The sequence below is a fragment of the Anomaloglossus baeobatrachus genome, chromosome 4, assembly GCF_048569485.1.
Source record: "Anomaloglossus baeobatrachus isolate aAnoBae1 chromosome 4, aAnoBae1.hap1, whole genome shotgun sequence".
Classification (NCBI taxonomy): Eukaryota; Metazoa; Chordata; class Amphibia; order Anura; family Aromobatidae; genus Anomaloglossus; species Anomaloglossus baeobatrachus.
Window position 1 is genome coordinate 432420646 of NC_134356.1, and position 16025 is coordinate 432436670.

Sequence of the window (16025 nt, forward strand, 5' to 3'; positions counted from 1 at the left end):
CAGTTTGCTCTTGAGGTGTGGGCCAAAATACCTGTCGAGAGGTGCAGAAGTCTCATTGACAGTTACAGGAATCGTTTGATTGCAGTGATTGCCTTAAAAGGTTGTGCAACCAAATATTAAGTTAAGGGTATCATCAGGGCCGGATTAAGGTTGGTGGGGGCCCCATAAACGTTAACATTTTTAGCCATAACAGTAGAGCACGAACTGTAGCATTTAGATATAAATCCAATAAACATGTATCTTAAGGCCCCGTCACACTAAGCAACATCGCTAGCAACATCGCTGCTAACGAACAACTTTTGTGACGTTGCTAGCGATGTTGCTGTGTGTGACATCCAGCAACAACCTGGCCCCTGCTGTGAGGTCGTTGGTTGTTGCTGAATGTCCTGGGCCATTTTTTAGTTGTTGCTGTCCTGCTGTGAAGCACAGATCGCTGTGTGTGACAGCGAGACAGCAACAACTAAATGTGCAGGCAGCAGGAGCCGGCTTCTGCGGAGGCTGGTAACCAATGTAAACATCGGGTAACCGAGAAGCCCTGTCCTTGGTTACCCGATATTTACCTTTGATACCAGCCTCCGCTGCTCTCACTATCAGTGCCGGCTCCTGCTCTGTGCACATGTAGCTGCAGCACACATCGGGTTAATTAACCAGATGTGTGCTGTAACTAGGAGAGCAAGGAGCCAGCGCTAAGCATTGTGCGCTGCTCCCTGCTCTGTGCACATGTAGCTGCAGCACACATCGGGTTAATTAACCCGATGTGTGCTGTAACTAGGAGAGCAAGGAGCCAGCGCTAAGCATTGTGCGCTGCTCCCTGCTCTGTGCACATTTAGCTGCAGCACACATCGGGTAATTAACCCGATGTGTGCTGTAACTAGGAGAGCAGGGAGCCAGCGCTCAGTGTGCGCTGCTTCCTGCTCTCTGCACGTGTAGCTGCGTGCGCTGGTAACCAAGGTAAATATCGGGTTGGTTACCCGATATTTACCTTAGTTACCAAGCGCAGCATCTTCCACGCGGCGCTGGGGGCTTGTCACTGGTTGCTGGTGAGCTCACCAGCAACTTGTGTAGCGACGCTCCAGCGATCCCTGCCAGGTCAGGTTGCTGGTGGGATCGCTGGAGCGTCGCAGTGTGACATCTCACCAGCAACCTCCTAGCAACTTACCAGCGATCCCCATCGTTGTTGGGATCGCTGGTAAGTTGCTTAGTGTGACTGGACCTTTACCCTGATCTGCCATATTCAGATTTACAGGACTACAATATAGATACAGTCCAGGATCACTCACAGTCGTCACTTATACAAAGAAAGTAGAGTAAAGGGGGCTTTACACGCTGCGACATCGCTAATGCGGAGTCGTTGGGGTCACGGAATTCGTGACGCACATTCGGCCGCATTAGCGATGCCGTTTCGTGTGACACCGATAAGCGATTTTGCATCGTTGCAATAACGTGCAAAATCGCTAATCTGCGACATGGGGGTCCATTCTCTAATATCGTTGCTGCAGTAGTAATGAAGTTGTTCCTCGTTCCTGTGGCAGCACACATCGCTCCGTGTGACACCGCAGGAACGAGGAAGCTCCCCTTACCTGCCTCCCGGCCGCTATGCAGAAGGAAGGAGGTGGGCGGGATGTTACATCCCGCTCATCTCCACCCCTCCGCTGCTATTGGGCGGCGGTTAAGTGACGCTTCAGTGGCGTCGCTGTGACGCCGCATGGACCGCCCCCTTAGAAAGGAGGCGGTTCGCCGGTCACAGCGACGTCGCCGGACAGGTAAGTATGTGTGACGGCTCTGGGCGATGTTGTGCGGCACGGGCAGCGATTTGCCCGTGTCGCGCAACAGATGGGGGCGGGTACGCACGCTAGCGATATCGGGACCGATATCGCAGCGTGTAAAGCGGCCTTTACTCACATATTTTTAATTGATCCCAATGTTAAGGCAGCCAGGGACGGCTCCAGGTTTTTGTGGTCCCTGGTTGAGTCTCAGTGGGCGCCATCCACACACAGACACACACATACACATACAGGCATACGTACATATACATATTTGAAGACAAATTCACAAAAATACATTTAAACAGACAAATATATGCACAGTCATATACACTGACATACATGCAGACACAGACGCATTACAGGTGTTAATATGGAGAAGTCACAAGCAGCCTCACTCACCTCTCCCGCTTGTTTCCAGCTCCTCCAGGACATATGGCTGTGTTGCATGATGGCCATCAATAACAGACATGACTGCACACCATGCACACTGACACAGCACTGATGTATATACATCACAGGAGGGGCTGGGGCCTACAATAAATACATTACAGGAGGGGCAGGGGGCATAGACATTACTGGGGGGGGCATAGACGTTACTGGAGTGGCAAACCGCTCTGGTGGCGTACACATTACTGGGATGGGTGGCTTAGCGCTCTGGGGGACCCATATAGTTCTGGGGTGCCGCATAGACTGCTCTGATTCATATATACACACACACAGCTCTGCTTCAAACACACAGCTCTGCTTCACACACACAGCTCTGCTTCACACCACACATCTTTCTTCAGCTCTGCTTCACACACACACACACAGCTCTGCTTCACACCACAAATCTTTCTTCAGCTCTGCTTCACACATAGCTCTGCTTCACACCACACATCTTTCTTCAGCTCTGCTTCACACACAGCTCTGCTTCACACCACACATCTTTCTTCAGCTCTGCTTCACACACACACACACACACACACACACAGCTCTGCTTCACACCACACATCTTTCTTCAGCTCTGCTTCTCTCACACACACACAGCTCTGCTTCACACCACACATCTTTCTTCAGCTCTGCTTCTCTCACACACACACAGCTCTGCTTCACACACAGACACACACACAGCTCTGCTTCACACCCAGACACACACACAGCTCTGCTTCACACCACACATTTCTTCAGCTCTGCTTCACACACACACACAGCTCTCTTTCACACTCACACACACAGCTCTGCTTCACACACAGACACACACACAGCTCTGCTTCACACCACACATTTCTTCAGCTCTGCTTCACACACAGCTCTGCTTCACACACACACAGCTCTCTTTCACACACACACTCACACACACAGCTCTGCTTCACACACAGACACACACACACACACACAGCTCTGCTTCACACCACACATATTTCTTCAGCTCTGCTTCACACACAGCTCTGCTTCACACACACACAGCTCTCTTTCACACACACACTCACACACACAGCTCTGCTTCACACACAGCTCTGCTTCACACCACACATCTTTCTTCAGCTCTGCTTCACACACACACACACAGCTCTGCTTCACACCACACATCTTTCTTCAGCTCTGCTTCACACACACACACACACACACACAGCTCTGCTTCACACCACACATCTTTCTTCAGCTCTGCTTCTCTCACACACACACAGCTCTGCTTCACACCACACATCTTTCTTCAGCTCTGCTTCTCTCACACACACAGCTCTGCTTCACACCACACATCTTTCTTCAGCTCTGCTTCTCTCACACACACACAGCTCTGCTTCACACACAGACACACACACAGCTCTGCTTCACACACAGACACACACACAGCTCTGCTTCACACCACACATTTCTTCAGCTCTGCTTCACACACACACAGCTCTCTTTCACACACACTCACACACAGCTCTGCTTCACACACAGACACACACACAGCTCTGCTTCACACCACACATATTTCTTCAGCTCTGCTTCACACACAGCTCTGCTTCACACACACAGCTCTCTTTCACACACACACACACACACACAGCTCTGCTTCACACACAGACACACACACAGCTCTGCTTCACACCACACATTTCTTCAGCTCTGCTTCACACACACACAGCTCTCTTTCACACTCACACACACAGCTCTGCTTCACACACAGACACACACACAGCTCTGCTTCACACCACACATTTCTTCAGCTCTGCTTCACACACAGCTCTGCGTCACACACACACAGCTCTCTTTCACACACACACTCACACACACAGCTCTGCTTCACACACAGACACACACACACACACACACACAGCTCTGCTTCACACCACACATATTTCTTCAGCTCTGCTTCACACACACACAGCTCTCTTTCACACACACACTCACACACACAGCTCTGCTTCACACACACAGCTCTGCATCACACCACACAGCTCTGCATCACACCACACAGATCTGCATCACACCACACATCTTTCTTCAGCTCTGTCCCTACCTGCTCTGATGCCATCCTCCTGCTGCTCCGGTATAGGCCGCCATCGTCCTGCTGCTGTTCCGGTGCCGCGGCCATTCTCTTGCTCCGGTTAGTCTCCTCTCCTGGCCGCGGCGTGGGTCCTCTCCTCCGCGGCCGGCCGCGCGCGTGGGTCCTCTCCTCCGCGGCCGGCCAGCCAGCCGGCCGCCCGCGTGGGTCCTCTCCTCCGCGGCCGGCCGGCCAGCCAGCCGGCCGCCCGCGTGGGTCCTCTCCTCCGCGGCCGGCCGGCCAGCCAGCCGGCCGCCCGCGTGGGTCCTCTCCTCCGCGGCCGGCCAGGCAGCCGGCCGCCCGCGTGGGTCCTCTCCTCCGCGGCCGGCCAGGCAGCCGGCCGCCCGCGTGGGTCCTCTCCTCCGCGGCCGGCCAGGCAGCCGGCCGCCCGCGTGGGTCCTCTCCTCCGCGGCCGGCCAGCCGGCCGCGCGCGTGGGTCTTCTCCGCGGCGGCGTCCTGCTGTGACGTCCGCGGCGTCCTGCTGTGACGTCCGCAGCATTGGACGCCGCAGCAGAGCAGGGAGCAGGCACACCTCTGACCCCGGAAGTACAAACGATGGTGCTTCCGAGGTCAATCAGCGTCCTGTGCCCGCAGCTTGTTTTTGCGTCTTAGAGACGCAGATACAAATAAATGTAGGTGCCCCCCCCCCCCGAAAACACAGCTCATTTAGACTGTCTTAACCAAGGGGGAGCGGGTGTGAAGAAAAGAAAAAAAAAATTGCTGACGGGTGGCAAGTATGGCCCTGGTGGTGGGGGCCCCCTTGGAAGCTCTTTTGGTGGGGGCCCCGGGGCTGAAGCCCCGCCTGCCCCGCCTATAATCCGGCCCTGGGTATCATCATTTCTGTCCAGGCTGATTTCATGAGTTTTATTTTTAAAAAATTCTGTGGAAGCATGGTTGAAAAACAATGTCTGACTTTCATTTGGTTATTTTCATAGATTTATTTATTATTACTTTTGTCAGATTCAAGTTATTTCTGTGACCACTGTGGGTTCTTCTTTCATTAAACAAGTGGTACCAACAATTTTGACCACGTGTGTACATTCTGTCCAGCACCTGCCCTATTGTCACCTTATAATATCTATATCATATTTGTCATCCATCTACACAATGTCAACAATTCTACCTATTTCAGCTGCCACTCTCTTCAGCTTCTCCAGGGTTCTACTTATCAGGACCACATCCAGGCCTCGCTTTGCAAGCTAAGAAGAAAAATTCATCATTGGTAATGAAACAGAGGAATATTTCTGGAAATACTGTAAATATATGGTAATTAATTTCATCATGCATATGGTAAAATATTATTGAAATGATCTAAAATAAATGCATTAAAGCCCACCGGCAGGGAAGCTGAATGTCATAGACTAATGTGCCAAGAAACAGGCGTCTGCCCTGTTTTTCTATGTTTGCAGACTAAATAGAATCTTATTTCTCTGCTCATAGAAAGTGTGGGTCATGGTGATTTAAGTAATGATCATTTTAATGCTCACAGTAAATACTAGTAATTGTCTCATATCAGTATATTGAGCTATAGACCAATATCACTTTATCATTCATTATAGTTTTCCAATTTGTCCATTAAAATGTTAATTGTAATTTTTTTCTTTCAAAGCCATCCATAAATAAAGGATAACTCAGATTGGCAACCATTAAGGCCGCTTTACATGCAGCGACATCGCTAGCGATGTCGCTCGTGAAAGCACCCGCCCCCGTCGTTTGCGCGTCATGGGCAAATCGCTGCCTGTGGCGCACAATATTGCTAGTACCCGTCACACATACTTACCTTCCTAGCGACGTCGCTGTGGCCGGCAAACAGCCTTTTTTCTAAGGGGGCGGTTCGTGCGGCGTCACAGCGACATCACACGGCAGGCGTCCAATAGAAGCGGAGGGGCGGAGAGCAGCTGCATGAAAGACACGCCCACCTCATTGCCGAAGGACGCAGGTAGGGTGCTGTTCATCGTTCCTGGGGTGTCACACGTAGCGATGTGTGCTGCCTCAGGAACGACGAACAACCTGCGTCCTGCACCAGCAACAACATTTGGGAATTGAACGACGTGTCAACAATCAACGATTGGTGAGCATTTTACATTGTTAGCGGTCACTCGTACGTGTCACACGCAACAACGTCGCTAACGAGGCCGGATGTCAGTCACGAATTCCGTGACCCCAACGACATCTCGTTAGCGATGTCGTTGCGTGTAAAGCCCCCTTTAGATCCATCACCTTACTTTATATCTATCAACAATACTGGCAAATGCCGTACAATATATTCCCATCTAAGCAATCACTTACCTCCAGAGCATAGGCTTTTCCTATCCCATCAGTGGCACCAGTCACCACTACAAAACCAAAGGAAAAAATTAAACAAAGACCAAACCATTATAAAATATTGTATACATCTGCTTCCTGAAGACTTTTGGTCCATATAAATGTACACGTTTTTCTGTATTCTGTTTTTTTTTGTTTTCTTTTTTTTGCTATTATGTATTTTGCTGCAGATCCTTAAATTCATAGACCTGAAGAATAAAATTTGTTTGTGTAGTTTCATCACCGGGTCAGTTCATTTACTCGAGTTCTTCACATACAATTCATTGACATGTGCAGATTAAAATGATGTATTATTAGTCAAAAGAAGCCAGGAAGAATATTTGGTTCACAAAGTCCTAGCAGTTTTATTTTATGTTAATGTAGCTGTTTGTACATTAGTTCTTGCTTTTGAGTTTTATTTTGGTGTGCTATTCTGGTGTACAGAGTTTAATTTAGATTTATTCACATTGCCTTTTGAGCACAGTCCATCACTTACTGATCAGTGGGATCTCCACTGATCCCACAATATTAGGGTAAGTTTACACAGTGCGTTTTTCGCGGCGTTTTTGCGTGTTTTTCGGGTATTTTTTTGGCCTCAAAACTGCATGACTTTGCTTCCCCAGCAAAGTCTAGGAGTTTTCATTTTTGCTGTCCACACACAACTTTTTTTTAAGCTGCGTTTTTGAGCTTAAAAAAAAATGGACATGTCAATTCTTTCCTGCATTTTTCTGCGTTTTCCCCCCATGCAATGCATTGGAAAAACGCAGAAAAACGCAGAGATCAAAAACGCAGCAAAACGCAGCCAAAAACGCACCAAATCGCGGTGTTTGGCTCTAAGCTCGCGGAGTGTCATGTGGGCATCTGACGCTATTTTAACGGCAGAGTCTGACACTCCTCACTATGCCTCCTTTGTCTGAGGTTACACAGACAGGCTCAGGCATCGATCAGCAGTGGTCTCATTAGTAATCGGGCTTGCAGTAGTTAGTGTCTGCTTGCCTGATGGTTAACTTTTTGATCACAAGTTGTGGGAGACCTATCACAGTCACTCCCCACCTTTTTAACATGGAGCAGCCTGTTTTTCCATGCCGACTATAGCTTTAACTACATCAGTCATTGTGCTGTTATATTCCAGTGCTAGTGAGTGTATTGCTTTGTGCGTGGAGTTCATGTGGAGGTCTCCCATCATCTCGTTTCCTCCCTGCTCTTATATTTCTCCTTATCAATTATTGTCTAATACCTCTGTGTGTGCTCTAGCTGTGTGATCCAGTTTTGGTTTTTCCTGTTTGTCTTTATCTGTGGGTTCAACCACTCCTGTCCTGGCCCTACCCTGGGGTGAGGGAGAGGGGGTATTAGATAACGGCTGTTCAGGAACAGGTCAAGGAAGGCGGCCCAGAAATTGTCACCATTAGACGTATCTGTCCCCTCTAGCCTGAGGGTCAGTTTAGGAGCCAAGGTCCCCAGGTATCCCATCACATGCTGTGATAAATTCTTACCAATAGGGAGGAAAATGTTGAGGAAGTAAAGGTGACTGGGGATTTTGGAGGCAGCGATCATGCTATTCTTGAATTTTGGATTACAATAGGAGGAAGACCTGAGAGGACTCAGACTTTAAAGGGAACCTATCAGCAGATTTGTCCCCTAGAAGCTGTGGCAAGTACCAGTCAGCCCTTATATAGAACATTCTGTATATAAGAGCCCAGGCTGCTTTGTATAAAATAAAAAACATCTTTTATCATACTCACCTGTGGGCAGTCGGGTCTGATGGGCGTCGATGATCTCGGCTCAGCGCATCCAATCTTCCTCCCATCGCCGTCGTCCTTCTCTGCTCCGTGTGGATAACCCATCCTACGTCATTCACACAGAGGCCACTATTCCGATCCTGCGCATGAGCACTTTGATCACTCCTGGTGGTGCGTCATCCACATCAAAAGACGACGGCAATGGAAGGAAGTTAGGAGGCGCCGGGACTGAGACCAGTGACGCCCATCGGACCAAACCTAGCCCACAGGTGAGTTTAATAAAAGATGTTTTTTAAGTTATACAGATTGGCTTGGGATCTTATATACAGCATTCTAGAATGCTGTGTATAAGGGCTGACTGGTGATGACAGCAGCTTATAGGGGAAAAACCTGGTGACACGTTCCCTTTAAGGTTGGACTTCAGAAAGGCAGATTTTAATGGACTCAGAAAGGGGGTAGGATAGGTCCAATATTCTAAAGGACAGAAATGTCCAAGAAGGATTTGAAATTTTGCTAAAAGAAATCCTCATTGCACAATCAGTAACAAGAAAGGAAGAAAGAAGGAAGAATTGGAAGCATTTAAATAGACCAGGATAGATGAACCCAGAACTTAAACACTTGCTAATAATGAAAAAACAAATCTATATCAAATAGAAAGAGGGGGGAATATCTAAAGAAGAATATAATGCTGTATGCAGGTACTTCAGGCTTAGCGTTAGAAGAGCTAAAACCAGTGATGAAGTGTGTCTTGCAAGGAAAAAAATGATTTGGGGGGCATGTTTCCGCCCCTGCAGTGGTCAAACCGCTCGGATCCGGGGGTCGCTGTGGCTCGAGGGTCTACGGACCCGGGGGCTCGCGGCCACTCTCAAATGAAAAGGGGGCTATTTACAGGGGAGAGAGAGTTTGTGACGCCTCCCGTGGTTCGCGGTAAAGGGGAGTGTGGCGCCCTGGACAAGCCAGGGGCCACAGAGAACAACACCCACACACCCCACACTCCTGGTCAGGCACACCGAAGTCAAACACAAAACCCTTGTTGCCTTCCTCCTGGGGCTGATGTCCACACCAGGGGGTGGGCCAGGCAGTTGGCCCCACCCACCGAGGAGTTCACAGTCCTGGAGGCGGGAAAAGCAAACAGTTCAGTTTAGGAGGTGAAAGTGGAAGGAAGTGAAGTGGTAGTGGAGCAACTAACTGACAGCGTCCGGGTGTGTGGCCCGGGCGGTACAGCAAGGTTGGCAGACGGTGGTGACCGTCTGCAGGAGTGACCGATTGGAGTCTACTGTAAGGACCGTGGACGGGCGGTGGCCCAGCGGTACCGGACCAGTACACAAAGAGAAGTCAGCACCATCTGGCAGGGGTTTACGGACCCTGACAAGGCTAGGAGTCGCCGTGAATTTGTCGAATCCGTCAGCGAAGGGAACCTCCTGGGTTCCCCAGCAGCCAAGTCCCGACAAAAGGCAACCGCCCAACCGTGAGAGGGACACACCGCCACCGCCAAGGCAACCGTTTTCCAGGGCCAGAGCCTGCGGGCAAAAAGGGGCTCCTCCAGCCCATATCCAAGCTGGGGAGCGGGTTACCGGTGGGAACCCATCGTAACCATCTACCGTACATAGGTGCAGAGAAAGGCAGTCACCATCAACCTGCCGGGAGCAGAAACCACCGCAGCCGTCTGTGGGACCCGTCCATCCAGCCGTGTGTTTTACCGAGAACTGTGTCCTCATCATTGGCTGAGTGAGTACCACCGTGCCGTGCGGCACAGCGCTGCCCCTGCGACCCTGCACATCACCAGGCCCCGTAACCCGCCTGCCATCCACCCCTACCCCCATCACAGGGCCCCGGGACAACCAACCCCCTACCCACGGAGGGGAGAACTAACATCCAGGCTGCTCCCTGTCATCGCTCCCGGGATCCCCGTCCAGAGCAGCGGTGGTGTCACCAATATCACCACAACCGTGGGTGGCGTCACGGACAATAATACAATCCCCACCATCCAATCAAACCCCCCTTTTCACTCACAGGCGAGGAACGCCGCTCGAGTCCCCGGGATCCGGCCCACCGCTCGAGCCACCACAGAGCAGCGGAAGCAGCAGCCGGACCTGAGCAGTGGGAGAGCGCAGCGTCCCCTCCTCCGCCCGCGACAGGAGTACTGCCGCTGCCGATCGGAGTACCCGGGGAAAATGCAGTGGGAGCAGCCAGATGAAGTTTCCCTCCACGAGTAGGGGAGGCCCCGGGACTCTGGATGCTGGGACGCTGGTGCAGGGGAGCGCAGGGCTAGTTGAAAGTAGGGGAGGACTATGTACTCACTCAGATAGCATCGGTGATGAAAAGCAGACTCTGACAACAAGGTAAACCAAGTCTTTGGGTGCCGCTGCCCTCTTGGGGGAGCCCGTCCGGGTATCCATCCCCTATAGTACTGCCGGGTGGTCGGGAGCCTGCCTCCATGCACAAATTAGAAGTGTTCTGGTGGCCCATTGGCGTAAAGCTGTCCGGGCCCCGCTCCCTACTGTTGATAGTGGAGCTGTGCTCTCAAGGGCTCATGCTTGGTATTTCTGTGGGCTGCGTGGGTTGGAAAGCCCTATCCCCCTCGTTGCGCTAGTGCCCCTGATCTCTGAGCTTCTTGGGGACAGTCCATAAAGTCACTATCCTCTGCAGGTTAATTTCCGGGTTGCCTGAAGCTACTCCCCGACCTAGGGTCCAGTACCTCGCCGTGCTTTCGGTCCCGGACCAGTTATTAGACTCGAGCTGCTCACCGTCCTCCAAGACCAGGTCTAGGCACCCAGCCTCAATACCCTGCGACCGGGTCTCTAACTTCTCCGGGCCTAGACCACCGTCTGCGACCCAACCTCTAACACCCAGGGAGCCACACACTCCCCCAGTTCCTCACTACTCAAGGGCTACCGCTGTTCTGTTCTAGTTCCCTCCCATCAGTCTGCCTGACCCCTAGGTGGGTGGGCCTATTACAGCTCAGCAGGCCACTGGTGTGTCTGACAGGGTGTGGTGTGAGGTGTGGTTGGGATTTGGATGCGGATGGAGGCAGTACCATAGGTTGGGAACCCAGAACCATGGGGGGGGGGGGTTGAGTCCTGCACTAAGAGGTAAAGAGCGTGCAGTACCCTGTGACCCCCTGACTAGTCTAGGGGCATCACACATGTCAAAAGAAAATTCAAAGATGCTATGGGATTTTTACAGGATGAAAAGGGTGTAGTGGTCAAAAATGTTGTTGAGAAAGCTGAACTTTTGAATTCCTATTTTGCATCTGTGTCCTTTAAAGGGAACTATCCAGTAGAATTTTGATATATTTCAAATATAGACAGTGCCGTACTAGCACTAGGAAGCTGAATGCACTTATACCTTTACTTTACAGATTGCATGCTTCATTGCTGAAATATCTTCATTTCAAGTTGCATAAATGCACTGCTTTTTGAATGGCGTGTGCATCGGGGGAGGGACTATGTGGGTCAGGTCCTGCTTTCTTATTTCGCCCTATTATCTTTGCCTGGCTTTTCTCCCCCATCGCTGCCATTTCATTTATTTCCTGAGCATTCACAGTATCTTATAATATTCATATACTCTTCACTAAGATAGCGTCTGAGTCAGTCCCTGTGCATAGTGATATCTCCAGCACCATCTTTTTGAAGATGTCCCCTCCTGCTTCCAACTTATCTGACGCTGTTGCCGAGGACGGAACATGCACCCTCACCTTCCTTTCCCTCTTCAAGACCATTGCCATCCCATCGGCTTTAACTGTGGTGCTGTTGCTGCTGCTTGGGGCTGCGTATCTTGAAGAGGAAAAAGGTCTTGAAGAGAAAAACGGAGGCGGGGGCATTTTTTGTGCAATTTCCTGCCAGGAGAAATTTTTGCAACCAAATACTTGGTCTGCACATAGCCTAATTTGTGTCCTTCTAAATACTACCACTCCCCCATGGAGAAATAGACAGTGACGTCCTGACATCTTATAGGTACCTCTCCAGTCAGCAGCTCAATCATCTTGTAGGTGAGCTCTAGGATTTTTTGGTCATTGATGTCCTCATGTATCGGGGGGTGAGATGGAGGCCCCGTGATTGGGCTCAGGGGTTCTTCCCCATCCCTCAGACACAGGGGCCTGACAGTGCTCACTAGAGGTCTTCTTCACTACTGTGTAATCCTCTCCATTAAGCTGGAAGAGGATCTCTAGGGTGAGGTGTAATATCCTCTCCGCCATCTTCTCCCTGTCCATATCCATCCTTCACGGAGCAATCAGGAGAATTCTCTTATATAGAAGACCTCCACATAGCCTAATTTGGTAAGTTCAATGAGTTCTCCCAAGGTAAGTTCATGGAGTTAACCTCAGATGAGTTCACCTGAGCTCACAGCTGAGGTACAATGGGAACAGACAGCTGTGACCGCAGGTGAACTCACTGATGTCACCACTCTCACACTTGCGGCTCCATCAGTCTGTTCTGCAGTCCACAGTGATTGGTCACGTTCTCTAATGTGACTGCGCACTGCAACTTCAGGATGTAGCAGAGCCATGATCGTTTGTGGTGTGGATTACTTCGGACCTGCAGGGGTGTTTTGGGAGTTAATAAATTGTAGAAAGAGTGTGCTTTTTTTTTTATAAAGGATTTTTCTCTGTTTTGTATTTATTTCTTTTTAGCTCCATGGTTAGTAATAGGGGGGTGTTATTGACTCCCTACCTATTACTAAACCAGGGCTTCATGGCGGCTGTGATTTTTTTTGCAAACTACAGCTGTCATTAACCCCTTATATTACCCTAATTGCTACCGTTCCAGGGCCATCAGGTTGAGCCGGGTAAGCAATGTGATGCACCAATTTTGGGGTGGCTGCGGGCTGCTTTTTTTAGGCTGGGGAGGGCCCAATAACCATGGACTTCCCCAGCCTGAGAATAACAGCCCCCAACAGTCTTCTTTATCTTGGCTAGGTATCAAAATGGGGGGACCCCATGTCTTTTTTTAAATTTATTTATTTACATAATTTTTTAAAAAACACACAGGGTCCTTCATATTTTGATACACAGTCAAGGAAAAGCACACAGCCGGGCTGCAGCCAGATCTTAAATAGACCCAATGATGCTATACAGCATTATCATTATTGTCATGCAATTATCGCATGTTTAGTGGGGGAAAATCAGCAGCGAAACACGCAGACGGGAAGTCGAGCATGGTGCCCAAGTACCAGGATGCTCAATCGAGTAATGAGCAGTGCCATGCATGCTCACCTATTACTATTCATGGATTCTCAATAGGGTATAGGTCTGGAAACATGCTTGGCCAGTACTCCGGTACTGTGCCTTTACCCTCAGTCTTTTTAAGCAAGGCAGTGGTCGTCTTGGAGGTGTGTTTGGGGTTGTTATCATGTTGAAATATTGCCCTGCAGCCTAGTTTCCAAAAGAAGGGTTCATGCTCTGCTTCAATGTGTCACAGTACACGTTAGCATTCATAGTTCCCTTAATAAACTGTACCACCCCACAGCCAGCAGCTTCATGCAGCGCCAAACCATGACACTCCCACCACCATGCTTGACTGTAGGTAAGACACACTTGTCTTTGTACTCCACATCTGGTTGCCACCACACATGCTTGACACCATCAGAACCAAATACATTTATTTTGGTCTTATCAGACCACAGGGCATGGATCCATTAATCCATGTCCTTAGTCTGCTTGTCTTCAGCAAACTGTTTGTGGGCTTTCTTGTGCAACATCTTTAGAAGAGGCTTCCTTCTGGGACAACAGTCATGCAGGCCAATTTGATGCAGTGTGCAGCATAAAGTCTGAGCACTGACAGACTGACACCCGTCCCTTTACCATCTACAGCAACCACTGGATATGATGTTGAGCACGTACACGCAAATTCTTTGGTTGGCCATGACTAGGCCAGTTATGAGTGGAACCTGTTTTGTTAACTTGCTAAACCACTTTTTGGATTTGGCTACTGTGCTGGAGCTCATTTTCAGGGTGTTAGTACAGCCTAGGCTATCTTTATGTGGAGCAACAATTGCTTTTTTCAGCTCCTTTAGAATTCTTTGCCATGAGGTGCCATGTTGATCTTCCACTAACCAGTATGAGAGAGTGTGGGAGCAATAACACCAAATGTGACACACCTGCTCCTCAGTCACACCTGAAACCGTGTAACTAGAAATGAGCAAACCCATGGAAGTTCGTTTCAGCGGGATCAGCCGAAGTTTAAATTAAGATTGGTTTGGGACTCAAACTTGAACTGAACACTAATGGAAGTCACTAATTGGGCAGGTCAGGTCTCCGCTTATATTCATCCAGCCATAAACAGATCACTTCCAGGGGCAGGTGGGCAGGGTTTTTCCTTTTTTTTGTTTTGTGTACACTTCATTCACTCATGCTGTTGTTACCCTCAGTGGGAGCCATTCAAGGCTGAAGACCGAGTGTACCCGAGCATAGTGATATTCGCGTGAGTGGTGTTCATACATAAAGCACCTAAACTCCGAATTCAAACTCTTTTTTTTTTGTGTAAAGTCTGTTTTGGTATGAACACTGAACACTCACTCATCTCTACTTTTAACACTAATGAGTCACATGACAGCACGGAGGGAAAATGCCAATTGGGCACAATTTGGCCATTTTCACTTAGAGTTGAACTAACTTTTGTTGCCAGCAGTTTAGACATTAATGACTGTGTGTTGTGTTATTTAGAGGGCACATCATATTTACACAGTTATAAAAGTTGCACACTGACTACTTTACATTGCAGTAATATCTTCAGTGTTGTTCCATGAAACTATACAATAAAATATTTACAAAATGTGGGGGGTGTACTCACTTTTGTGATACACTGTGTGTGTGTGTGTGTGTGTGTGAATATATATATATACATATATATGTCCCTCTCTCTGTCTGTCGGTCAGTCTCTCCCCCTCTCTCATACTCACCGATCACTGGCACGGCGCTGCACGGTGTTCACACTGTGGCAGCTTCTCCTCTTTTGAAAATGCCGGCCGCTCACTATTCAATCTCGTATTCTCTGCTTTCCCTGCCCACCAGCGCCTATGATTGGTTGCAGTCAGACACGCCCCCACGCTGAGTGACAGCTGTCTCACTGCAACCAATCAAAGCAGCCGGTGGGCGGGTCTATATCGTGCAGTAAAATAAATAAATAAATAATTTAAATAAAATGACATGCGGTCCCCCCAATTTTGATACCAGCCAGGGTAAAGCCACATGGCTAAAGGCTGGTATTCTCAGGATGGGGAGTTCAACGTTATGGGGAGCCCCCCAGCCTAACAATATCAGCCAGCAGCTGCCCAGAATTGCCGCATCCATTAGATGCGACAGTCCCGGGACTCTACCCGGCTCATCCCAAATTGCCATGGTGCGGTGGCAATCGGGGTAATAAGGCGTTAATGGCATTAAGTCCTAGGTTAATCATGGCAGGTGTCTCCCCGAGATACCTTCCATGATTAACCTGTAAGTTAAAGAAAATAACCACATATGTACCGCGCCCGTGTCAGCGGCTGACCGCTCGGATCTGGAACCGTGGTGGCTCGAGGGGTCTCCGGATCCGGGGGGGGGAGTCGTGCGGACACTCGAATTTAAATGGGGGGATATGTACAGGATGATTAGAAGTTCGTGACGCCACCCACGGTGCATGGTAAGATGGAGTACCACCGCTGCTATTGGGGCGCCCGGTGGCGGTGGTATGGCAGCAAGGTGTTTAACCCCTCCGTGGATAG

The 16025-nt window shown here is 49.6% G+C and overlaps 1 protein-coding gene and 1 long non-coding RNA gene across 4 annotated transcripts in view; one reads left to right on the plus strand and one right to left on the minus strand.

The window, feature by feature from the left end:
• LOC142303766 (very-long-chain 3-oxoacyl-CoA reductase-like) overlaps window positions 1-16025 on the minus strand; it is a 96636-nt gene that overhangs the window by 61776 nt on the left and 18835 nt on the right. For 2 of the 3 annotated variants that reach the window (XM_075345464.1, XM_075345467.1), the window contains exons 2-3: window positions 6571-6617; window positions 5405-5480 (exon numbers count right to left, since the gene is read on the minus strand). The exons of the other annotated variant lie outside the window; for it this stretch is intronic. In XM_075345464.1, the coding sequence (XP_075201579.1) occupies window positions 5405-5480; window positions 6571-6617 (123 nt within the window). The remainder of the gene's footprint in view (window positions 1-5404; window positions 5481-6570; window positions 6618-16025) is intronic. 3 annotated transcript variants of the gene reach the window in all.
• The window catches only part of LOC142303767 (uncharacterized), a 138048-nt gene that overhangs the window by 60516 nt on the left and 61507 nt on the right, over window positions 1-16025 (plus strand). The gene's annotated exons all lie outside the window — the stretch shown is intronic.